Source organism: Amphiura filiformis, chromosome 3, assembly GCF_039555335.1.
Source record: "Amphiura filiformis chromosome 3, Afil_fr2py, whole genome shotgun sequence".
NCBI classification, from domain to species: Eukaryota; Metazoa; Echinodermata; class Ophiuroidea; order Amphilepidida; family Amphiuridae; genus Amphiura; species Amphiura filiformis.
In genome coordinates this window covers 19,129,162-19,155,702 of record NC_092630.1, presented here as the reverse complement: position 1 = coordinate 19,155,702, position 26,541 = coordinate 19,129,162, and the positions used below count along the sequence as shown (strand labels likewise).

The following is a 26,541-nucleotide window of genomic DNA, read 5'->3' as shown; positions in this document are numbered from 1 at the left end:
GTTGGTCAGTTTTCGTGACTGTAAAATCTGAATTATTTATTTCCCCTTTTAGGCTTATTTCATCCGCTTCGTAGAAATATGTGGCACCATCGTAACACGAGACGTAAGCAGAAGAAGATAGATCAAGAAGGAGGCCAGGTAGTAAACTTTTAAGTAAAGTGAAACTATAAATGAAAAAGAATATGTCTGCGCACCCACCACTCTGCAGTGAGTAATCTTCTTTTCAAGAAGCCTTCACTATAACTGGAAGAAGAAGAAGAGAAGAGTGCAGCGCACGATTTGCATGCATGCAAATGCAATGATATTGATAAGCTTTTAGTTAATAAGCTTTAGCAGGGCATGCATGGGTAGTGCTAGAACTAAACACTCTAGTCAGTGGCCGCAGGGACCCCGAACTTGCAGAAAATTAAAAAGTAGGGGGTCCGGAGACCGGAGTAGAGTTTGGCGAGTCCCGAGTTGCGCAAATGCAGCATAAATAATAATAATAAAATAAATACCGGGTAATGCTTCCGTCAATTGCAAGCCCGGCTACCAGGGACCCGGGCACAGCGGGGACGTAGCGGGGGAGATTACCAAAGGCAATTGTAATAAGCCCCGCTATGCCCCGGGTATTGTCCCGGGTACCGGGGCACAAATTGTGGGTGAAACCCCCGGTACTGTCCCCGCCCATGCCAGCCGGGTTTCAAAGTTCTGTATTAATTTTCAATGTTTTTAATCAGCAAATCCAAAATTTAAGTATTTTCATGGCCCGCTACCGGGACGACTGATTGTACATCCCGGGTACAGTCCCGGGTACCGGGGACGTACTTTCTGGTAATTTCAGGGTGACAGTCCCGGGTATTGTGTCTACGGGTCTCTGGTAGCCGGGCTTGCAATTGACGGAAGCATAATAATAATGGAGCGTATTTCTACTGCGCAAAATTCATCAAAAAGATCTCAGGGCGCGAAAACAAAAAACAAGGACACACAGTGAAACACAAAAAACCTTAAGAATCAGGGAAAGCATGTTGGAAAAAATGAGTTTTAAGACTACATTTGAATTGAGCGAGAGAAGTAATATTGCGGATGATGTTGGGAAGGGAATTCCAAGCTACAGGGGCAGCATAACGAAAGGAACGCGTACCGGCAGATGATAAATTAACACGCGGGGTCCTAAGAAGTTTTTCAGAGTATGTCTGCAATAGCGCTAGATTGAAAAACTGGGGGTCTGCAGCCTGCAGGGACCCCTAAAATGCACTTTGCAGAAAATTTAAAAACAGGGGGTCCAAACTGTATTTTGGTGGGTCCGGGACCCCAAAAAGCAACTTAGCGCTTCCCCTAATCCATGTACATGTATATCAGATCAGACCATGAGACTGATCAGTTGACAGTTATACCATGGTTATACCTAGTACAGGGAACCCATCCGTATAGTAGCTCTACACAACGCAGCGCCAATACGAAATTGTCATACCGATAAATGATGTGTCTGTTCATTGCCCGTTTTTTTTTAAGTTTGCGTTGCGTCTGCGAATTAGGTTATACCTACCTTGCTCGAGCAGTCTAGCCACGACTTTGCTTACCAATAACTTCACATTCGAGGCTAGAGACCATTTCATTCAAAATCTAGTCGGATTCACTGAAGCATGACACCTTGTAAAAGCAATGGAAGTTCAGAAGTAAACGTAAGCCAGCCCAATCATGCCAATCACGATGGGCGAGCCGCGATCGCATCAAAAATGTTGCTAAAATGGCACTTCAACAAAATTGTACTAGGTATAATGTAGAGTTGGGCGACTATCACTTTTTTCCTAGTCGACTAGTCAGCAGCAAATAGTCGCGACTACGACTATAGTCGCGACTATCTGTGGTTAAAATTGGACTGAAAAATCGGGTGAAAGATTGGTGGCAATTTAGTATTATAATGTATGATTACAGGACCCGTGATTGCCGGCATCGCATCACAGTTTGCTACACAAATCAGCACTGTTGCGATACAAATTGCTACACTGTATCGCACATTTGCGATGCAAATATTTGACTTTAAAATGCTGTAATATAGGCCTAACTTTTCTGTTCAATTAAATTCACTTGCCACTTTCCAGCAACAGCACAAGAAACTTCTTATAATTTCTCAAACCTTCAATATTCCAATAGCGATCTTTGTTCATTTCCATGTTTTGCTGTGCATGAAAATATGTAAACATGCCGGTACGGCAGTGCATATTTTCCATGGTATGCTCATGAACGTGTTGCATTGTGCATGTACGATTAACTTTCACCTCCGACCTACGTCACCTGACCTCATCTAGACTATTGCATTTGTGGCTACAGGGGTGGCATTGCAACATTACGACTGTTTGTCAGCTAATTTGTTTATTTTCCTGTTGCTTTCTAAATATTCTGTTACCACAATAAGCATAGCTTTTTGAAATTACATGAAAAGTACTTCTAATCTAATAATATTTTCCTAAATTTTCCCTTTTGGAAAACACTTCTCGGAAGTTCTCGCTGTTTCTTTCCAAAGTTAAAATAATCTCATACCTTCAGTAGTTGGTACAAACACCCAACCTGGGTCTGTACATGCACGCTATGACGCTGCTACACCTGTTATCGCTGCATAAATTATAATCATAATGAGATGTTCGACACAGTTCTAAGTAATTTGAGTTTTTTGACGGCTTTTATCTTGTGGGAAAGTAGTTCGACAACAAGTCCATAACACCAATTTAATGATGATTTATGGACTTTATGATTACTTGTTGGTTAGTGTTACTATTGGTAAGACAATGACTAACATTTTTTCACATTTTTCGCAGTTTATATATGTTAGTATTTAGTTGGTTTTGGTGCGAATAACTGGCACTTTTAAAGTAATTTTTTAACTCAAAAATATACTTGCATTAGTCGACTTTTGGTTTTCAATAGTCGACTAATTACTGATAGTCGCGACTAACGACTATTGGCGACTTAGTCGCCCAACTCTAGTATAATGAGAGGCAAACCTTAACACTGACCCATGCTTTTTTCATCGTGGTATTTTGTGGTTTTTTCAGGTGTTAGGGTTAGAAGACGCTCTAATCTGGAAAAATACATATTTTTTTGATATCGGAAGTCAAAGAAGATCCGAATTTTTCAAGAAGAAGAAGAATTTTGACTAGGCACCCCCGGAATTTGAACCTTTGACCCCCCGCATGCCAACCACACGATCGCGGACCGGTAGCTGCACGGGTTATTGCTGCCCGGCCAGCAATTCCGTGAGCATATCACACTTAGAGTGATTGCGTCATCTTAGACCCTGGGATGCATGCATGCGCAGAGTTTTTCATCGTGGTATTTTGTGGTTTTTTCAGGTGTTAGGGTTAACACATTTGCTAGTCAGCCAAATTGGCCTAAACCGGGGCCCAAACACAATACATATTTACATAGAAATTTAAAAGAAACGATCGGTCAAGGAAACCTTCATACATTTATGTTGTCTATACTTCACTTGACCCAAATATATGATTTTTTTGGTGATGAGACAATCGCACATGGAATTTTAGAGGGATTTTGATAGCAGTTCCACATAGAAAAGCTGCTATCATCATGAGACTAAGATCTTTTTTTAAAAGTAATTTTTTTCCAGTTTTCTAGTGTCCCTGGACCTAGACCTTAATGCTAGGATCATTCATGGTTGACCTAAAAAAACCCCATTTTGCACAATGTTTTTGTGTTTTTAATATGAAAATTGATAACTTGTATTCATGTCATACTAATAATGATATCAAAATGCATTCAAATTCAATGCATTTTGATATCATAATAGAGTATGACATGAATACAAATTATCAATTTTCATATTAAAAACACAAAACATTGTGCAAATTTTTTAAAATTTTTTAGGTCAACCATGAATGATCCTAGCATTTAGGTCTAGGTCCAGGGACACTACAAAACTAGCCTATGCCATAGTCGAATTTTATTAAAAATATGTTATTATTAGTCATGATGAACCCATTTCGTTGAACTCAAAATTATACTGATGATGTTTATTAAAATTAAAGTATTCAATAGTAAAATGGTCATAAAGAGTTAAAAATATCAGATAATTAGTGACAATAAAAGTAACTGAATGCAACATTATCTTGCATAATTATAATGGCTCACTTTAATACTGAACAATTCTGATTTTGGAATCTACCAGTTTATTGATAGCGAACCCGAAAATCCGACTATGGACTTTGAATTTTAAGCAGAACTTAACCCCCGGGACTTTGCTCTCTAAAAACACACAGTCAAGCATACTTGTTTATACAGTCCATTAACCACAAGTAATAAGCATGGTATATACAAGACGCGCTAGATGTTTGATGAGAGATTAACTTTCGCGTCAACACAAAAGCGCCGCAAATACCACAGATAGTTGTGTACGGTGTAGTTAATGGTAATGGCGCGGGCCCGGAAGATTTAAACAATAGCGAGATATGGGCGACCTATCACAAGGCAGATCCATTTAAAGATGCAGAAATTGGCCTAACTCTCCATAGAGTCCCGTGTTAAAAATCTTAACCGCAAGGCAAAGTCAGTAGTCCACTTGGGAAGCTAACAAACAGAGGGAGTGCGGTGACTGAAAAGATCAGATACAGATGTGAAAATCTATCAGTTGCACACAAATCAATATAAATCAGAGTTTTATGCTTAAATGTAATAGCCAGAGTATGCAAAATGGGCAAGTGGACTACGGAGAAGTCTACTACAAAACCGGAAATTTTTGCAATTTCTTTTTTTTTTTTTTGCGTAACTATGTTTACTATCGTCACGTGCTGTACATACATTGTGGGGACTAAATCGGTTGTATGCGACCAAATTTTTACCAATGCGATCATGTTTCCTGGTGCTCTCGCCTTCTGCGACCTACAAATTTGGTAACTTATACAATGTAAATCCATATTTTATTAATTTTGAATAAGCTAAAAATTAACAACAAAAAAATACCCGGTTCACAAAATTTGTTCTGAGAATCCAATTCATCAAAGCATATTACTAGTATTACTAGATTTTATTATTAATGAGGTCAATCTGATGACGTAGCATGTAGTTGGCAGTCCCCGCTGTGCCACTTTGAAATTCGCAAAGTCGATAAAAGCGTGGTGGTTTAAACATTGTGGGTAAAAAATAAAAAGTGTGGGGCTTGTATCAACTAACACTACCAGTATATTTTTGTTGAATGATAAAATAATCATAGTTTCCAAGAAAAATCACCAAACCCACAAACCATTTCGCAAGATAAAATGTCATTTGATGCCTGTTTACGTGCTTCCATCACAATGTAATATCCTCCCAAACCCCTGCCAAAACTCATACATGTGATGTATGCAAATGTCCAATTTTCCATGACGTGTTGTGATGTGTGGTAGTTTTGTGGTACCGCTAGAATATGTACCTCATTTCTTAAAACATATAATGAACCACTTATCTTGAATCACTGAAATTGCGGTGAAGTAATTAGATTCCTTGTCCCTTTAATATACGCATACATAACTTTTGTTACCAGTGTGTTATTAGTCACAAAATTTATCAGGGGATGTAGTACCACCTTAAAGTTTATACTATAATTAGTTACTGATCTAATTTACCTTAAATTAAATTAAGTTAAATTCATTTCTCTTTTTCCTCCATCTATTATTACATCTTTGAACAGATTTATGTGAGACTGACGGATATAAATCAATACATAACATGCCATCTCTGTGGGGGGTATTTTGTAGATGCTACGACCATAACGGAATGTCTTCATACATGTAAGTAATGTGTGCTGGTAAGTGTGTCTTTGGGGGTGTGTGTCTGGATGTGTTGATCCAGCTATTGATGATTCATATTATACCAATATATCTTGATCAGTCTAAATTTGTAACTCCTCCGACATGGAAGATTCAATTGATTGACAACTGAGTTCATTGGGATAATATTCTATTGGTGGACCACCTAGGTTTCATTATCATTGAGGTATAGGACTTTTTATTTTTTCGGAGAAGAGCAGGTAGGGCAACTACTTGATTATATGTCTACATGTTCATAACTTCATACTACATACTCTGAAAATTTTAGAAAATTCGCACGAGTCCGTTTTTTTAAAATCACATTTTTGTTCCTAAAATGGGGGTTATAAGCGCCCTCAACGGGCACTCTCTCCATAGGGCTACATGTAAAGACCAGTTATAGACAAATGGCCCTAAAATCAAATGGACTCATGCGAATTTCCTCAAATTTTGCATATTTTGTAGATTTAACATCTGGAATGTAATGCAAGTGATGTCGTTGCTGCTCTCCTAAATTCATTTTTAAAATGTCCGCCCCAGACCAAGGTGGACACATTTCATGGTGCTTAGCAGGATTTGAAATGGTGATTGATTGCTGTCCTTTGCTCTACACAATTGTTTTGCTTGCCCAAGATCGCAATAATTGGAGACAGTTTGTAGTCGCCTGGTCCCCAGCCGACTGATGATGCTCTACACAAATATTAAAGAGCACAAATAAAAAAACATGCACATATTTTCATAACCCATTTGGTATTTTCTGTTACAGTTTGCAAGGGTTGTTTGGTCCAGTATCTGTATACTAATGAGAATTGCCCAACATGTGATAAACAAGTGCATCCTAGTAATCCATTCTTTGACTATGCAATCAGGTAAGCATGACTAATGCAGATTATATACCTCATATATAGATTCCTGTCATCTGATTGGTTGAAAGTGCAGTCATTGAATTAACTATGCCCGCAAAATGAACTATGGACCGGTCCATGGAAATGAACTATGGACCGGTCATGTGCGTCACGATCAAACGGCGCGTTTTTCCCAGCGTAAAATGATATTACGCACGCGTTGATGTTTCCACGCGTTATAATCACGCAGAAATCGTAGATTGTAATCTGTGTGCCGTTCGCATTGAAACTATTAATTACTCTTCCCAAAATCAATGCTTTTAACCAAACACATGACAAGAATCTTAAGATTTGGTATATATATAAAACAAATATTGACTACTATGAGGGGCATGGTTAAAATTATAGGCCCGCGGTGATCTCAAAACCATGACTGCCCCGAGGAGTAGTCGAGGGGCATAGTCATGGTTTTGAGATCAACTTGGGCCTATAATTGTAACCATGCCCCTCATAGCAGTCAATATTTGTATACTATTGACCAACAGGTTAAGTCCCAGCATCACCCGTTAATTAGGCCCAATCATTCCATGATGCGAGAGAGACAGAACTGCTATGCATACAAATTTGTATTCCACATATATATTTCTAGGGTCTTTCACATAAACACGAAGACATGCAACGCTCTATTGGGTAATGCAAAGGCATGAAACGTTGCTGTGATTTGTTTGAACCACACAATCAAAAGCTATCAAACGATTGGCCCTCATGAATATGCAAGCATTCACAGTATACAAAGCACAGGAACTTTGGCTGTTAGTGATTATAGTCTGTAGTTGTTTAGTACATTCCAAGAGACATTCTAAACCAATGATGTGTATAAAACTGTATATACACTCAATCACTTTGCAATACATGCTCACTCAGCATCTACATGCCTCACTCAGCATCTACATGCCTCACTCAGCATCTAGATATAAAGAAAAATTGCCAAGCACTCGCTAGCATGGATCATGGGTACACTAATTATTTTGTATTTAGATGGATGTGAAAACATTTAGAAAGGAAATAGTTTAGCCCCTTAACCAACAAGACCAATACCAGCTACATGTAATTTGTATATGCTGGTCCACACAGTCGTTGCATTATGACACTGACTGGATGACTTGAAAGAGTACTAGCCAAATTCTTTCTATCTCACTCTTGAGCATGGTCACTACAAACCTTAATGCACCCGTCGCAATTTTTCTTGAAACCTTCTATGTCAACAAAATGGAAGTCTTCCGATAGCTCCTTGAGCCACTCTTCAGTGAAGGCTAACCAGCATTGATCACCAGCAAACCTGATATTATGAAGGTAGGACTTAAAATTCTAAAATATGTTTCACTAGCTGGAGGCCATGCCTGAACCACAATGTGGTTACTTTAGTTAACTGACCCTTCTGTCGTGAATGGCAGCTTGACAAACTAAGAATAGCGTACAGGACACAATCCGAGAACAGTCACATTCCTACCATCAACCCTCTTCACATGATGGCTTGCCTCAATTTTGCTATCAAAATTGTATGATATATGCCTATGATTGTACTTTCATTTGGCAAATGATCTGTCATCAAGACTCTCCCTGGATCTCAGAAACAGCGATGAAGACTTTGCACTATGGTGACAGAGTGATGATCTTCTTAGGGGTGGGAGATCCAGGTGCTTCCACTAAATGCACTCGTAATTCCAGTGATTAATGTATGCCTTATCATCTTTTGCCACAAATAGATTGAACTTGTCTCGGTCCTCATTCTAAGTGTATAGAAGGTGTGGACCTGTCCTGAATATGTCAATTGGTATCAATTTTGCACATGAAACTTCTGGGACCCCATCTAGAAGACACCCTGGAATACCCAATGTTAATGGATTAATGTTGAAAACACATTCATCAGAGTTGTCATATTTTGTGGCTATCTCATCTTTCTTATTTGGCTCTTTATTCATTATCAATGCCACTGTACCAGCACGTATATAATTAGTGGTGAGGTCAGCAAGTCTTGTGGACCTTGGATGATCTTCAAGGACGCTCATTCCATTCTTGAACTCTAAGAACCATTTCGATGCTGTTGAATACCAAGGACTTCATTACCACTTACAGCAACTGTACATTGTTAAATTTCATTTGAGTTTTTACCACCGTCCGGAGAAATGTCCATAATGACCCTGTATTCACTTCTGGTAGGACCTGTGAATTCATGGAGGTAGGCTTCCTCTGAAGAGTGTCCTGCCCACATATGATACAGTGATGCAAAAATCTAATGTCTTTGCAGTAATGTTTTGAAAGAACAAGCTTTCAAATGAGACCAAAGTCAATACCGTGCGACAAAGTAGCATACCGAGTTCTACGAACTTTTTGACCGCCCCTCGTAGGTTTGTAGCATCAGTCACACCAATATGTAAACAATACACAATAATTATAGGGTCCACAACTTATAAGTTCCCCTCTAATACTTTTTGAAATAAGTGGAAAAATGTTTTACAAAATGTAAAAAAGTATGTTTGTTTCTATTTGTTTCACACATGTGGACCAATTTATAGCGTCACACATCATTGCGTTCAGTCACAAAGAAAAGAGGCAGTTTTAAAAGATGCACCTGAGTCCATAGCAGTCAGGTCTTCTTTAACAAATACATGAATAGGCCCGGCCTACTGTATGGTTTGAGAGTTGACTCCTATGGACTCAGATGCAACTGTTAATACTCTTTAAACCAGTCTCTTTTTTTACATAATGAACCATTGTGACTGATCACAATGACATGTGATGCTGTAATTTGGTCCATATGTGTAAAACAAATAAGGCTACCCATACCTTTTTACAGCTGTTGATTTCGTTAAATATTTTTCGATTTATTTAAAAAAGTATTTAGGGGGACCCTAAATTTTGTTATGATAAACCAGATATTCAAAATTACCGAAACTTGAATGTGAATTAGATTCAGTTTTGTGAGATTCACAACAAGGGATATTTGTTTCTATGGCATGTGGAAAATCGCTCACTACAAATCAAGTTTGGGTGAGCGGTGTCGAGCAAGAGCGATCGGTGACGATGGAGCAGTAAAGTTGAATAATTTTGTGTTTATGAACTTGTATTTCTTTCATCTGTCATTATATTTGAACTGAAACCAATAATGTAATAACATATCTATTTAGAAAGATTTCAATACATAAATATTTACCTGGATCAATTTTCAGCTGTTGCTACTACAGTATTCGTCAGCGGAATGACCCAACTGTGCACTCTTGAAGTGTGATGTAATACTTGTAGTGCCCTCCATCTTTGTTCAGAGATGGTTGGTTGGCCCTGATGTGGATGGCTTCCTAAACTCTTCTCTCAAACCAATAGGGTTCCCTGTCCAAGCTTTGGACTTCGTCCAGGACGATGTGATATTTTTGTATTGAGATCAAGAGTTAAACTTTTTCTATAATGTGGATGACCAATACAGACAAACTTTCATGCTAATATAATGTTAAACATAATGTCTTCAAGTGGTCAGCTTTGATTTCAATATCAATGTTTTCTTGCCTTCTCTTCAGACCTGACAGAACTATCCAAGATATTGTGAATAAACTACTACCTTACATAGAATCAGGTAAGTGGTCCAATTTGAATCGGAAGTAACAGATGTGAATACTCATAGGGGTATGATGTATGTAACTTTTACAAGAATCTTTATGAGAAGCGATTCGCTGATTCTCAAATCAAAATTATTGTGCTGCTCCCAAACATGCTGCTTGTGCTATCTAAATGTTTCTTGTGGTGCTTCTCAAATATATGCTGCCTGTGCTATGTAAATGTTTCTTTTGCTGCTTCTCAACATGCTGGGTCAGTCCATGTCAAATCAACCAATTTTCTGAAAAGTTCCCAGGTGACCCTCTCAGATTTGGATGAAATTCCATCAGAATAATCTTTTGTGGCCACAATGAACCCATACAAAAATTTAGCCTCATAGGCCATGTCGTTTTTGAGAAATGGTCGTTTGAAGTTTGGCCCGGACCCCCCCTTTTTGGCACTCGCGAGTGTCATTGGTGATTTTTACCAACTTTGGTAGCTCATAACTTCCTGTTCTGAACAGATATAAAGCTGCAAATTTGCATTCTAGCTAACCTTATGTCATATTTTCAGAATCTGGCTCTAAATTTCAGATAACTGCTTTTCCTTTTTAAGTTATGAGCACCCAAAGTTGGTCATTTATTCAACCGCAATTGTGATTTTGTCATTTTGGGGGTCCCCTGGTGCCAAAAATATGTGATCATATGACTCAAATATCATAGATACATTGTCTATGGGTACATATCTGAGCCCACAAGCAAGTTTGAGCAAATCAAACCATTGATGGAGGAATAGGCGGCATCCAAAATTGGGTCCGGGTGAAAATATGCCAAAGACCCCCCTCTTTCGGACCAGTGGTTGACCTTGTGGACAGTTAAAACATGAATTGAAATTTACAGCCATGAAACATACTTATGAGACCTACCTAGAACCAAAAATTCAGCTTTGGTACTCAACTCCATCATAGTTAGATGGCAGCTTGAAAATAGGGTGGAAAACCGGCTATTTCTTGTCTAAGGGTGTTGAATTCAGCAACCATGACAATAAGTTTTTTCACAAGTTACCTCAAGTGTCATATGAAATATGTTCTGGTTGTGTTTTAGAGGCTAATTAACACATCTAGAGTGGTCTGTAACGTACGACCCAAAAATATGAACATATACTTAGTCAAATTTGGCATATTTTGATGCCATGGCTGCCGAATTCAACAACCTTAGACAAGAAATAACAGGTTTTCCTCCCTATTTTCAAGAGCCATCTAACTATGATGGAGTTGAGTACCAAAGCTGAATTTTTGTTTCTTGGTATGTAAATTTCAGTTCATGTTTTAACTGTCCACAAGGTCAACCATTGGTCAGAAAGAGGGGGGTCTCCGGCAAGTTTTCACCCGGACCCAACTTCAGAAGCCGCCTATTCCTCCATCAATGGTTTGATCAGCTCAAACTTGCTTGTAGGATCAGATATGTACCCATAGACAATGCATCTGTGACATTTGAGTCATATGATCATATATTTTTGGCACCAGGGGACCCCCAAAATGACAAAATCACACTTGCGGTTGAATAAATTACCAACTTTGAGTGCTCATAAGTTAAAAAGGAAAGCAGATATCTGAAATTTAGAGCCAGTTTCTGAAAATATGACATAAGGTTAGCTAGAATGCAAATTTGCAGCTCAATATCTGTTCAGAACAGAAAGTTATGAGCTACCAAAGTTGGTAAAAATCACCAATGACACTCGCGAGTGCCAAAAGGGGGGTACGGGCCAAACTTCAAGGGGCCATTTCTCAAAAACGACATGGCCTATGAGGCCAAATTTTTGTATGGGTTCATTGTGGCCACAAAAGATTATTCTGATGGAATTTCATCAAAATCTGAGAGGGTCACCTGGGGACACCTGGTTGATTTGACATGGACTGACCCTGCTGCATGTGCTATCTAAATGTTTCGTGTGCTGCTGCTCAACATGCTGCTTGTGCTATCTAAATGTTTGTAGTGTTGCTTCCCAGCATGCTGCTTGTGCTATATAAATGTTTCTTGTGCTGATGCTCAACATGCTATATGTACTTGTGCTATCTAAATGTTTCTTGTGGTGCTTCTCAATACGCTGTTTGTGCTATATAAATGTTTCTTGTGCTGATGCTCAACATGCTACTTGTGCTATCTAAATGTTTCTTGTGGTGCTTCTAAATACACTGCTTGTGCTATCTAAATGTTTCTAGTGCTGCTTCCCAGCATGCTGCTTGTGCTATCTAAATGTTTCTTGTGCTGCTTCCCAATATTCTGCTTGTGCTATCTAAATGTTTCTTGTGGTGCTGCCCAACATGCTGCTTGTGCTATATAAATGTTTCTTGTGCTGATGTTCAACATGCTGCTTGTGCTATCTAAATGTTTCTAGTGCTGATGCTCCATGCTGCTTGTGCTATCTAAATGTTTCTAGTGCTGCTTCTCAACATGCTGCTTGTGATATCTAAATGTTTCTTGTGCTGCTTCCCAATATTCTGCTTGTGCTATCTAAATGTTTCTTTTGCTGCTTCCCAATATTCTGCTTGTGCTATCTAAATGTTTCTAGTGCTGCTTCTCAACATGCTACTTGTGCTATATAAATTGTTCTCGTACTGCTGCCCAACATGCTGCTTGTGCTATATAAATGTTTCTTGTGCTGATGCTCAACATGCTATATAAATGTTTCTAGTGCTGCTTCTCAACATACTGCTTGTGCTATCTTAATGTTTCTTGTGCTGCTTCTCAACATGCTGCTTGTGCTATCTAAATGTTTCTAGTGCTGCTTCTCAACATGCTGCTTGTGATATCTAAATGTTTCTAGTGCTGCTTCCCAGCATGCTGCTTGTGCTATCTAAATGTTTCTTGTGCTGCTTCTCAATATTCTGCTTGTGCTATCTAAATGTTTCTTGTGCTGCTTCCCAATATTCTGCTTGTGCTATCTAAATGTTTCTTGTGGTGCTGCCCAACATGCTGCTTGTGCTATATAAATGTTTCTTGTGCTGATGTTCAACATGCTGCTTGTGCTATCTAAATGTTTCTAGTGCTGATGCTCAACATGCTGCTTGTGCTATCTAAATGTTTCTAGTGCTGCTTCTCAACATGCTGCTTGTGATATCTAAGTGTTTCTAGTGCTGCTTCCCAGTATGCTGCTTGTGCTATCTAAATGTTTCTTGTGCTGCTTCCCAATATTCTGCTTGTGCTATCTAAATGTTTCTTGTGGTGCTGCCCAACATGCTGCTTGTGCTATATAAATGTTTCTTGTGCTGATGCTCAACATGCTGCTTGTGCTATCTAAATGTTTCTTGTGCTGTTTCTCAACATGCTGCTTGTGCTATATAAATGTTTCTTGTGCTGATGTTCAACATGCTGCTTGTGCTATCTAAATGTTTCTAGTGCTGATGCTCAACATGCTGCTTGTGCTATCTAAATGTTTCTAGTGCTGCTTCTCAACATGCTGCTTGTGCTATCTAAATGTTTCTTGTGCTGCTAAAAAATGTTATTTCTTGGGAAAATTAAACTTGATTCTCACAAGTCATACTTTTGTTGTGTCTCGGCTCATATTTGTCTTCTCTTCCTTCTGTCTGTTATCAAAATTCCCGGGATTAACACATGTATGGGGAAGGAAAGAAGCAAGAAAATGAAGAGAAAAGTTATTTTTCGGGTGCGGTTTTGATCCACAGACCCCTCGAGTGCCAGACACATGGCCAGGGATTGCATGCTGCATGGGTGTACCATAGCTGTCCAATCTTGGCCAATCATTTCGTGCCCATATGCATGTTCGCATGATGATGCAATCGGATCACATGGGATACCCGCGCTTGCAGTTGCTTTGTGCTCTATCCTTATATAATGCAGCTTTTGGTTTAGGGTTAATGTCTGTTGGAAGCACAATAAAAAACAGAACAGAACAAAGAAGCAACAAAAAGAAGGATAAACAGTTTGGAGTTTATTTTAGTGCTTACTGTCATATTTTTTTTTGTACTTTTCATTAGATGAGCGAGAAAAAGAGAGAATATTTTACCAGTCCAGAAAGCTTCCTATGCCACAGCCTGTATCAGAGCAAGGTAAAGTTAACATTATGTTGCTTCTATTATCAGGTGTGTATGACATTGCAGCCTGGAGACCAGATCTGGCCTGTCTGAATATGAAACTCTCAAGTGATCAAATGTGAATTACATTTCAACAACTCTTCCTATACCTTTGTACAGGAGCCAACCGTTGTTAAACCGTGATGAACCCACACTTTTACTGAAGCGTATACGTAACGCGAAAGCGAGACTACGCGTTACGCGAGAGCGTAAAATTCGTCATGCCTGGAACCTTTGTGCGTATGCCAGCTTACAAGTTGAATTCAGTATTTTTCAGGTAGCGGCTAAACATTGCCGTTTTATTCTGTAGTTTTATTGCTGATATCAAAAGAGAAATCATTGGAAGTTTTTGTAAGGCTGAGTGGCAATGATTAACTGACATTCCTCGTAAAATAATTGTGAATTATACGATATTTAGCTTCTTTTCGTTGTTGAAAGGATTCAATCATGTTTCACCGTTGTTCATCACCGTTTAACAACTTCGCGTCCGGTAGCGTCTGCGTGGTTTACTTCGCTCGGTACTTCCTCGCGAAGTAAACCACTCAGACGATGCTGATGCATTGTTGTTAAACGGTGATGAACAACGGTGAAACATAATTGAATCCCTAAATATATTTTTACATCACTGTCGCCCCCCCCCATTAGAGATGTGTCACCATTGTTTAGAATTATTTGATACGGGTTGAATATGTCATGCATGTACAAAATCACATTTGACAGACTGTGATGTGATTCGCATATCATTGTACAAGGGCACACAGTCATGATCACCACCACTTACTGTATCTATGAACAGGTTTCATTCTGCTTTTGTGTTATCAAAGACATTTAGCAAGCATATGGGCTACATTGTTTTAATAACATTCATGACTAAAAACTATTCATGACATAAAAACTTCTCACTGATCGCCCGGATGAACAAATGGGCAAAGCTACAAATATTTTCCATTCCAGATCCACATTTGTGCTTAACTTCTTTAGGTCAAATATTTTGGATTGAAATAATATGTGAATCTTTGGCAGTTGGGTTTCCCCCTAAAAATAAGGGATTGCAGGGAAAAAGTGCCGTCGGTTAATTTTTTCCCTGGAATTGGATTATAATCCAGAGAGACACAGGACTCACGTCTGTTTGAAGACACTAGATCTATTCATATAAAACCTTTGACCTCTGTGACCCAGGCTTGGACGTACATACTGCTTCTGTGCTTCTTTCACTGCTTGTAAGGTATCGGCAAACTGACTGAGCGAGATGGGTTCAAATGAGGTTTTCTTGTGGGGTCAAATAGATGTGGACTATACCTGAGTCAGTACAATAATTGTGTCTTTCTTTTTTTTATCCTGCTTTTATTTCAGTTTCATCAGTGCCTTCGTCGGTGTCTTCATCAGACCTTGCTGCACCATCAGTGCCTAACAATATAGTTCCATTACAATTAGACTTTGCTGGGTAAGTGGACATACTGGTTAATAATTTAAAAAGTTTTGTTATCCATGTGAACTTAATAGTGTGCATTAAATATACAGTATGTAGTTGTTAGGTAAAATTGCATCTCATACACATACACACAAAATATGGCGAATAAACGTCCTCGGTTTGTCGAGTGAATGAAGTTTCAGATGTCTGCGTTTGCATAGTCCTAAACTTTGTCCACGTTTGGCGGCGAACACCCGTAGCGATGTGTGTGTATGTATGTGACAAATTTTGTTAAAGTTTTGGTTTGAAGGTTTGATTAAATGCTCTCAGGTGAACAGTTCAAATGCTATTGCAACAAGACTTGGGTCATAGGGTTCATTCATGTATTCATTGTGGTCTGAGAACTGCCTTGGTTTCACAACTAGGTATGTGGGTATCTTGATAAGAATATCAAAATCACACAGAAACAAAAGAAGAAATTCTGTTAAATTGCACGTGTATATAAACTGGCGTCAAAAAGAAACTTATAATTTTTCACAAGGTCATATCTTAAAATCCTCTCCATAAAAATGAACAAAAATTGCACACAGGATTACTTCAATACTCTACTCTAAACACATGTCCGTATCCAAGCAGTTGTCCAACTGACACAACAGCAAAATGCACTGACATGGAACACCTTTCTGCACCAAAATTCACATCTCAATAGATTTCTTTAAATGGGTTCCAATTATTCGCCTGTGAATGTGGTCCCGGAAGCTGTTCCGTGTCAGTGCATTTCACTGTTGTGTCAGTTGGACAACTGCTTGGTTACTGTCATGTGTTTAGAGTAGAGTATTGAAATTATCCTGTGTGTAATTTGTGTTCATGTACAGGCGAATAATTGGAACCCAACAAAAGAAATCTGTTGGATGTGAATTTTGCTCCAGGAAGGTGTTCCATGTCAGTGCATTTTGCTGTTGTGTCAGTTGGACAACTGCTTGGTTAATGACATGTGTTTAGAGTAGAGTATTGAAGTAATCATGTGTGCAATTTTTGTTAATTTTTATGGAGAGGATTTTAAGATATGACCTTGTGAAAAATTATAAGTTTCTTTTTGAGGCCAGTTTATATGTACTAACTGTTGAACTATATAGCTGTGTGTTTATTTTATTTATTTATACCCAGTATATTTATAAAACTATTTATTTCTACACAGGGCCTCTGAAGATTGCCCAGATATACCTGTAAGTACATTGCACTGCAGATATTATCAATATGTACGAGGGGGTATCCAAAAGTTTTTGACATCGCCCAGAAGCGAAGGAGCTATATCAAAGAAATTTTGTCAGTGTAATTACTGGTCCTTATGTACATTATGGTCCAAAAATTAGCTCATAAGTATGTTTACTTTCTTTACAGGTGGCGCTAGATGGGCAGTAGGCGCATAACCTTTTCATGATAAGATCCTCCACTTTCTTGAATTTCTTCACTGTGGCCGCATCATCCAAAAGTGATGGACGTCCACTTCTTGGCTCATCTGTGAGGGACATGTGGCCAGTTTGGAAATTCCTTTTTCAAAAATCAACAGTGCCATATGATGGGCAATCATCACCAAGGATAGCTTTCATTTCATCATAGATTTTCTGAGCATTGTAGGCCTAACCCTTCAAATGCAGGAACTTAATCACGCTGCTTGCCTCAATTTTCACCATTTTACAGGTTATGCGCCTACTGCCCATCGAGCGCCACCTGTAAAGAAAGTAAACATACTTATGAGACCATTTTTGGACCATAATGTACATAAGGACCAGTGATTACACTGACAAAATTTCATCGTTATAGCTCTTTCACTTCTGGGTGATGTCAAAAACTTTTGGATACCCCCTCGTATCTGCCATATTGGAGTGTCACTCATAGGGACCAAAATAGTATACCTCATGAATATTTCGAAAAATGCCCAAAATAGAATGCAGGCTGGTATCTTTAAGTATGATCTTGCAAAGTGAAAGCTGTGTATGCAAGATTCATATTGCAACATTATAACATGAAAATGAAATGGTCACAAACATAAGCACAAATCCGGCTTGAAATGTGGGGGAGGGAACAACCAGCCAAAATTGTTAAAAAGTGGCTGAAAAGAACAAAAAATGGGTCAAGGTGGGGAGGGGGGGGGGGGGCATTTGTCTAACACTTGCTCCAAATGGTTCCCATTATCTAAGAGTGTACGAAAGTGTATCGGGCATAATTTAGTGTGGACATTTTTATATTGTAAAAACTAGTTAATGAATTTCAGAATTTGTATCAATATGTAATTTTGCATAGAAAGCACTCAAAAACCATGCGATACCTGTTATATGCCCTATAGAGTGTTGCTCACACGTCGCAAATGTAATAATATATAATTATTTTTCAAATATACTCATCTTTTTATTTATTTTAAATATTCTGTATGTCTTGCAGCCTCTTAAGAAGAAATTCTTGTGTGTACCAGACAAAACAACCATACAACATGTGCAGAAATTCCTCATCAAGAAACTACAACTCACAGACATGTATGAGGTAAGACATATGTACATTCTTCATCATTCAGAGATGCCAATCTTCCGATTTAAATCGGAATTCCGATTTTTTTGTATTTTTCCAAAAAAATCAGATTTTCTAAAAAAAAAAAAAAAAAAAATTTTTTTTTTTTTAATTTTCAAAGTAAATTTTTGGCCAGAGCAGTAAGTTATCGACTCAAAATTACTTGTTATTCAAGGTTGGAAACCATAGAAATACTGCTATTTCAAAAAAAAATTGTTAATTTTATTTTAAAGTTGGATAAAGTTGTACATTTTGATTACTTTTGCTTCTATTGAACAGTCAGGAACACATTGAATTAATATACATTGCTAGCTGTTCAGTAAAGGTAATTAAAATGTACAACTTTATCCAACTTTGTAAAATAAAATTGGCAATTTTTTTTTTTTTTTTTTTTTAAGTAGCAGTATTTCTATGGTTTCCAACATTAAATAACAAGTAATTTAGGGCATATTATACAAATATTGACTGCTACGCCTCGGGCATAGTCATGGTTTTGAGATCACCTTGGGCCTATAATTTTAACCATGCCCCGAATAAAAAGCAGTCAATATTTGTTTTATATACCAAATCTTAAGATTCTTGTCATCTGTTTGGTTAAAAGCATCGATTTTGGGAAGAGAAATTAATAGTTTCAATGCGAACGGCACACAGATTACAATCTGCGCTTTCTGCGTAATTATATCATTAGCGCGCGCGTAATATCATTTACGCTGGGAAAAACGCGCAGTTTGATCGTGGACGCACGTGACCGGTCCATAGTTCATTTCCATGGACCGGTCCATAGTTCATTTTGCGGGCATAGTTAATTCAATGACTGCACTTTCAACCAATCAGATGACAGGAATCTTTATATGAGGTATATAAAACTTGCTTTTTTGGCCAAAAATATTTTTTGAAAATTTAACAAAAAAATAGGGAGGGGGGTCAGAAATTTGATGAATCATCATTTTTATATTACGCATTATATATATCCATTTTAGCCATGTAGGCCATGTTATTAGGCCAAAAAATACTTTGGAAAATGTCTCTCATGTACAAAAGTATAGGAAACTGAACATTTAAAGCCACTTTTTTGTGATGATGTAAACATTTTTTCAAAAAAATCTAAAACAGGTTTGTATGTTAAAAATGGCCTTTTGGGGTGCTAATTCTGCTAAAATTGCCTGGGCTTAGGTACCTAATTTGCATATTTTATGGTATAATTTTGAGAAAACAAGCCTTGAAGAATATTACATGTATAATAGATAGTCTTCAATACTGCTATCTAGGCTTGTTTTCTCAAAATCCATTTAAATCCATTTGAATGTAATTTTACCCTCAGAAATGGTGTCTCCTGTGCAGTGTAAAATGTGTAGAAACCCTCTGGCTTCGGGGGGCTTCACCCCCTCAACCCCCATCGTGGCTTTGCCCCTAGACCCCACCAGGGGCCCTTAAGCGGGCCCCTGGTCCCCCGGCCGCGGGGGCGAGACTTCGGTCGCTTCGCTCCCTACGCTCGCAAATTTCAGATTTTTTTTCATAACCCATTGGCATCTCTGCATCATCAGCCGTATTCAGCCCATTACTGAGGGCGAAAGCCTCCCCAAATTGGCACCAAAGTTTCCTGTCATTTGCTTCTGCCATTCACCTGATCCCTATGATACTGGATATCTCATCCCTCCATCTGACTTTCTGTCTGCCTTGGTGTCTTGAGCCCAGCCAAGACCTCCATTCTGTGACATTCTTTGTCCATCTATTATCTGTTGATCTTGCAAGATGGCCAGCCCAATGCCACTTCTTCATCTTTATTGTGTGGATTATGTCTGTAACTTCTGTTTGGCTCCTGATCCATGCCACTGTTTTCCTATCCCTTTTGGTGAAGCCCAGCATGCATCTTTCCATGCTATGCTGTGCAGTTTTCAGTTTTTGCTCCATCCTCTTAGTAAGTGGCCATGTTTCAGCTCCGTAGGTCATGGCTGGTAGTACACATTGGTTGAAATCCTTTTGTTTCGGACAAGTTGGCATCTTGCTTCTCATGATGTCGTTGAATTTATGTACATTAAAAGGAATTAAAAACTGGTCCACAATATTCACATTTTGATGTGAATAATTCCAAGGAAACTATTCTCTGTCATCAGCGGTGTAATGCTGTTGATCGAGTGATTGGTGTGCTCTGCTTTGTCCAGATGTTGACAATGTCTTTTTTGTCTTTTCAGACAGTGTTTGTAGTAGTTTAGAGAATCATATATTTGGGAATGTTCTGAGCTCCTGTCCTTGTCGAATAAGCTGGTATCTTTCTTTATGTACTTTCCAAAATATGACATTGGTTATTATTATTCTGACAAGTAACATTAAACTTCATTGATCAGACCTCTGTGGAAGCAAAAGCAATTGTGAGTACAATTTGGTTTTGGCAAGCATAATCTTACTCAATGAATTTTTTTACTACAAACCTACCAAATGCATCTGTTTTATAACAATAAATTAGGCATGAGAATCTCCAGGCTTTTACCCTAAGACAGAGAAATTGACAAACACTCGGACGCAAAATTTGCATGCATGTTGGCAATCAGACACGACAACCATTTATTGACTTTTGTTTAAGACCCGCACCAGTACCTACACAAACAAACAAACAAACTCGCAGCCGTACTATAGCCAAATATATAATAGGAGATTCTCTAATCGAGCGAACTATACCCAACCCAAGACTCTAGCGAAACAACGACCAAAGGCGCAGAAAATCTCGTTTTAGCAAAACCAAATGTGATCCAAACTTGCAGGCTACCCGAGGCTTAAATTCTGAGCGTTTGACCCCGAACCCGTGGATCATTAAATCAAATATCATGGCTAAACCAAATGTGATCCAAACTTGCACTCGGGTAGCCCCCACCCGAAGCTTAAATTCTGAGCGTTTGACCCCGAACCCGTGGATCATTAAATCAAATATGGCTGGAATCAAATATCATGGCTGGAAACTCAACAATAAATTCCGGTACTGGTGCATACAGATCCCACGCTCCCAAGTGGAATTCTTGAGACTCTTCAACAGGTGAGCGACCTGAAGTTCAAAGGATCAAGTCTTAATGTTAGCATTCTATGACATGTACATAATTATATCATAATAAGACAAGAAGTCACTTGCAGTACCAATAATGTTGTTTATCTCATTGAATGCGCCAAATGCAACATTCAGTATGTGGGTGAAACTGGTAATAATATAAGAGAAAGAATGCGTAACCACAGATGTACCATCAAGCACCACGCCAAACACGTAGACAAGCCAGTTGCTGTGCACTTTTCCCTTCCAGATCATAGCATCGATGATGTCAAAGTCACGGTCATTGAATCACTTGGTCGCCAATCCAAATTTAGACGTCAGCAGCGCGAGAAATTCTGGATCAACAAACTTCATTCCCTTCAACCCGAAGACCTTAATCTTATTGAATAGGTCCCCCCCTCTTTTTCACGCGCGCGTTTTATAGATGCGCCTTCACACTGCGTTGTTTTTAAGTCGCGATCTTTTCATGCTTGTTTTTTTTACGCGTTACGCATTAATTTTCTTGCTTGTTTTTAGATTGTTTTCTTGTGTCATTTCATATGTAATAAAGCCTGAAGAAGGTACGCCCAGTACCGAAAATTTGCTGTACAACTGTTTCCCGTCTTCGTTTGTTTTATTTTATCATAATAAATAAATACAGAAAAGATAATTCAAAACCCAGCATTATTTTCTTTTGCTTACTGTGTGAAGTCTTTGACCTTATAAAAGACTACTTTATTAACACTGTTTTTGATGACCCTGTGCCTGCAGGTAACAATACGATTGTCAATTCCTGTACATATTAAGAAATATATAGTTTTGACGACTTATTTTCCCTCTTGAACTATCATCCTAAAAAGGTTGATACAGAACAATTATATAAAAATTTATGTAGCAACATATTGGACACATGATCTAATTAAACAGTGTACATTGTATCTTTGAAGATCTGAGAAAGGGAAATTAATTGCAAGTCACATGTAATTTTCATGATCTTCGTCAACTCTTTATTCCTCCCTCCTTATCTACAGGGACCATAATTCTTGATTTTTCTTTTTAAACTTACAGACAGTTAAATGCTTAAATTAGCTATTTAACACACTACCATGTAGTATATAGATAAAATATATCTGTATTTATACAGGTCATTATCTCATTACTGTTATACATAATTATATTTTACTTCCTTCTCACATGTCCACACAGGGAGCGGTGGGTGGGAAGATTTTTGTTGTTGTCGTGTCCAATACAAAACCAACAGTGAATAAATCACCACCTAATCACGCCCGAAACCTGTGAAGGCGACAAATCCCATTGGTTCCCGGGTCGAGCCAAACAATACAAATTTATCTGCATGACAATGATTGACCTCTGACCCGGTAAACAATAACAAGGATTCGCCCATTTCTCAGCAAGGGTAAATTGAGTTTAACTTGTTGCACTGTGTTAAACTTTATTTCCTGAATTCAGGCAGTTTTTGTTGTCCAAATTTAAGCCTTTTTGGGCCTTTTCTTTTAAGGCTGAATTCACACACTTTTTCAGGCAGTTTTCAAAAACCCCATTCTCATGCCTGATAAATTGATTACATTAATAGAATCATGGCATGATCATTTTTTATAAATAAAATTTTCTTGTAAATAAATTCACCAGGTTTGTTGATAAACATTATTAAAGATTTCATTAAAACAAAACCAAAACTTGAACTCACTATACCATTTGCTTCGGAGCTTTGGACAATTGATCATCATCTCAATTTTATTAAGGGATCTAAAATGAGCGTTTATTATGCTTTCGACAGTATTTTTTGTGGGACATGAGAGCACCTCAGACCTATCGAATTGCATTCTGAATACGAAGCATGTCTTTCTGATATCAAATAATTTTCATTTTTTGAAAATCACAATATAATACAAATTTTATGACAAATTATAAAAATTTGATATTTTTCAAATTTTTGATATATAACAGTCCTCGAAGTAAATTATATAAATCTAATGACATATTCTTAAAGTGTATGTAGCAGGAGGAAAAGCCGACGGTCAATTGAAAATTGTGACCTTTCATATTGAAGATATGGATTTTTTCCCAAAAAGACCTAATTTTTTTTTTTTTTTGGTGTTTTGGGAAAAAAAATCCATATCTTCAATACGAAAGGTCAAAATTTTCAATTGATCGTCGGCTTTTCATCCCACCTACATACACTTTAAGTATAAATCATCAGATTTATAAAGTTTACTTCAAGTACTGTTAAATATAAAAATATAAATTTTAATGATTTGCCATAAAATGTGTATTGAATTGCTAATTTCAAAAAATCAAAATTATTTGATATCAGAATGACATTCTTCAGATTCAATGCAATTCGATATGTCTGATGTGCTCTAATGTCCCACAATAAATACTGTCCAAACGCTCATACCCCAGCCCTTAATGAATACCTATTTCCTTATATTTATCTTGCTTCAGGTTGACATTGTATTTGCTGATGACATCATGGAACCAGAGTTAACATTGAAGACTGTGTATGAACAAGCCACAGAAAGAGAGGTATTTATTGCAATGATACGTGTGTGTACTTATCAGAAATATTTCAGTTCCTATGTACAGGAATCATGATCATTCTTGTTTTGTGAATTTACCACACACACAGATGGCTGTTCAAAAAAATGCCAAAGGTTTATATAGAGCATGAGTTCCCTGAAATTATTGCAGGGGCGGATTTAGGGGGCGAGCATGCGCGCCTCTATTTTTTGACTAGCAAAGGGCGCGGTAACTTAAAAATACAAAAATTGTAAGAAATTTAAAAAAGGAACAAATTCGCCATGAACAGCAAACAATGGGCCAAAACCGTTGAGTTTTCGAGGGGGTAACCCCCTTTAACACATTTTTTTTCGTCGTCGACCAAAAGGCGCCCCCTTTATCAAAAATTCCTGGATCCGACCCTGTATTGTGTGTTAAAGATAGAAAGTCCTTGACCACAGTGACTCAAGTGACCCCATGAAACGTTAGCATAATTCAGGGATCCATCCCTGTGCAGGTGCAGTACCCTCTTCAGCCTACATTTATATTAATCATGACAGCCTGGACCCAGAGGTTTTTTGTGCTGGGAATACTAAGAAAATGAGCAGTTTCCTTGTCTTACAATATCATGGCAGGTATGTCATACTAGTCATTCAAATTTTATTCAGCAACAAAGAAAACTATTTAAAAGGATAATTCAGAAAGACAAATATGTTGCAGGCCCGGGGGGGGGGGGTTCTCAGTACAAATGACCATACGGGGACGTGCCGCAAATATGGGTAGCATTTTCAGCCTTTTGGTATATCAATGACCCCTTTTTCAAAGCCTATTTTTGGTATATGAATGGGTCCTTTTTTCAAAATTTTCTCAATTTTTTCGGAAAATAGCCCAATTTTTCCTTAACCTAGCCAAAATTTTCAAAATTTTCCCAAAATTTTGGGGAAATTTGTAAAAACTAAGACAATTTGGGTTAAATTCGGCCGAAAATTTTGACTTTTGGTATATCAATGGGTCCAAATTTCTTGAAAAACTGGTATATTTATGGGTCCACTTTCAAATTCTCAGCGGCACGTCCCTACCAAAACCAAACTTGAGTACCCCGGGTTGCAGGGAGCCATAGTAGAAACTCACTTGGAGCTTTTTTAAGCTTGTGAGCTTGTTCAAACAAGTTATGGCCTCCTTCATATAAATAATACAATTATAAGAATATAATACAAAACCAACAAACTGGGGAAAAAATAAAGGAAAATGTGATATGAAACATCAGAAGTTAGCGAGTTACATGAAAAACAGTTGCATATTAACAAGACAAAACAATTAGACCACAGTACAAGCTATAGAAACAGTAGAAACCAGTGACCAAGGGTGATGGGAAGAACAAGATATACAGTGCTGGCAGCATCGAGGCATTCAAGGACGAAATTAAACAAAGAAGAAAATAATTGAGGAGAATAGATAAAAAGTGTGCAGTAATTATAGTTTCTATAGGTGGCATAATCAAGATGATTGCTTTGAAATTAAAATGGGTTTTTAAGATGCAGCCCGAAGAAGTATTGAACTTTTATTTTTTACAATATGGAAAGTTTAATATCTCATAGATCACAAGTTTTATATGAAAATGTTAGTATCTCAGAAAATAGAAGTCACTTTTTATGGGGATTGCTGGATATTGTAGCCTGATGATTGGGCACAATTGTTTAGATGGAATATAAAAATAAATACCTACAACCAACCACATGAGTTGTTTAGCTTGCTTTACATCACATTATATCATCCATGATGTACTTTGTATCCTAGTTTTGCTGACTTTTTAAAGTAGGAATGCAATATATTTTATATTTGTGTCTGTTTTCTTTTGCAGTTACGTGATGATGGCCTGTTACGTCTTCAGTATAGCTTAGCCCAAACACAACTTGATGATACTTGACGTAGCTGTTGAAATGCTGTGACAGCAGTAATATGCTACATTGTTGGCTAGATATGTGGTTGGCCAGATTTCATAAGTCATAGAGGGATGGTCATAAATCCACCAGACTGATACCCAACTGCAGCCAAATTGGATGGATAGAAAGTAACATTGAAAATGTCCAATTCCTCTGATTGTGTATGAATCGCCAGACTGGTATATCAAAGTGGGCTTGTGACCCTCTGGTCCCTCCATTGTGCACACCATTGGCCATTAAGTATACTAGAGTATGTCAAAGCATACATGTATGATAATAAAACTATGAATGAGGACTTAATTTGGCCTATTATTTCATAGGCATAAAGCTATGAAGATCTGCCATATTGAGTACAGAGTAAAATGTTTCCTTTGGCATTTTGTGTTAAAGCCTGAAATGAAATGCTACTATATGTAATTTGAAATGCATTTGACAGGTGTAAAATGTAAGGATTTAGTGGTTTGGTGGCAATGACATATGACAGAAACTTAATAACAGAACAGGCAACAACTCCAGGTTTATATATTATTCATACACTCCTATATCAAAGCAGCCAATCAGAAAAGCTGTTAGAAAAGTGTTTCTCGCGCGGTCGCGTAGGATTGATTCATTTTTCGGGCGGGTTGATGCATTTAAATTTGGTTCTATTTTCCAACATTTTTAGTGATAATTTGTTATATAAAAAAGGAAAAATCACTTGTTTTTTTTTCTTCTCGTGTATGAAATAGATTAATAAACTTGTATTACTTATTGCTCAAGAAATTAGACAAAATAATGCAC

General features: G+C 37.8%; 1 protein-coding gene across 1 annotated transcript; it reads left to right on the top strand.

Annotated features, from left to right (window-relative positions):
- Positions 1–26,541, top strand: LOC140148166 (polycomb group RING finger protein 6-like). Its single transcript, XM_072170027.1, has 10 exons — positions 1–138; positions 5,663–5,762; positions 6,547–6,649; positions 10,198–10,253; positions 14,211–14,282; positions 15,660–15,750; positions 16,916–16,943; positions 18,160–18,258; positions 23,765–23,845; positions 25,680–26,541. Exons 1-10 carry the CDS (start codon positions 79–81, stop codon positions 25,743–25,745), a joined length of 756 nt encoding a protein of 251 aa, XP_072026128.1. The 5' UTR covers positions 1–78; the 3' UTR covers positions 25,746–26,541.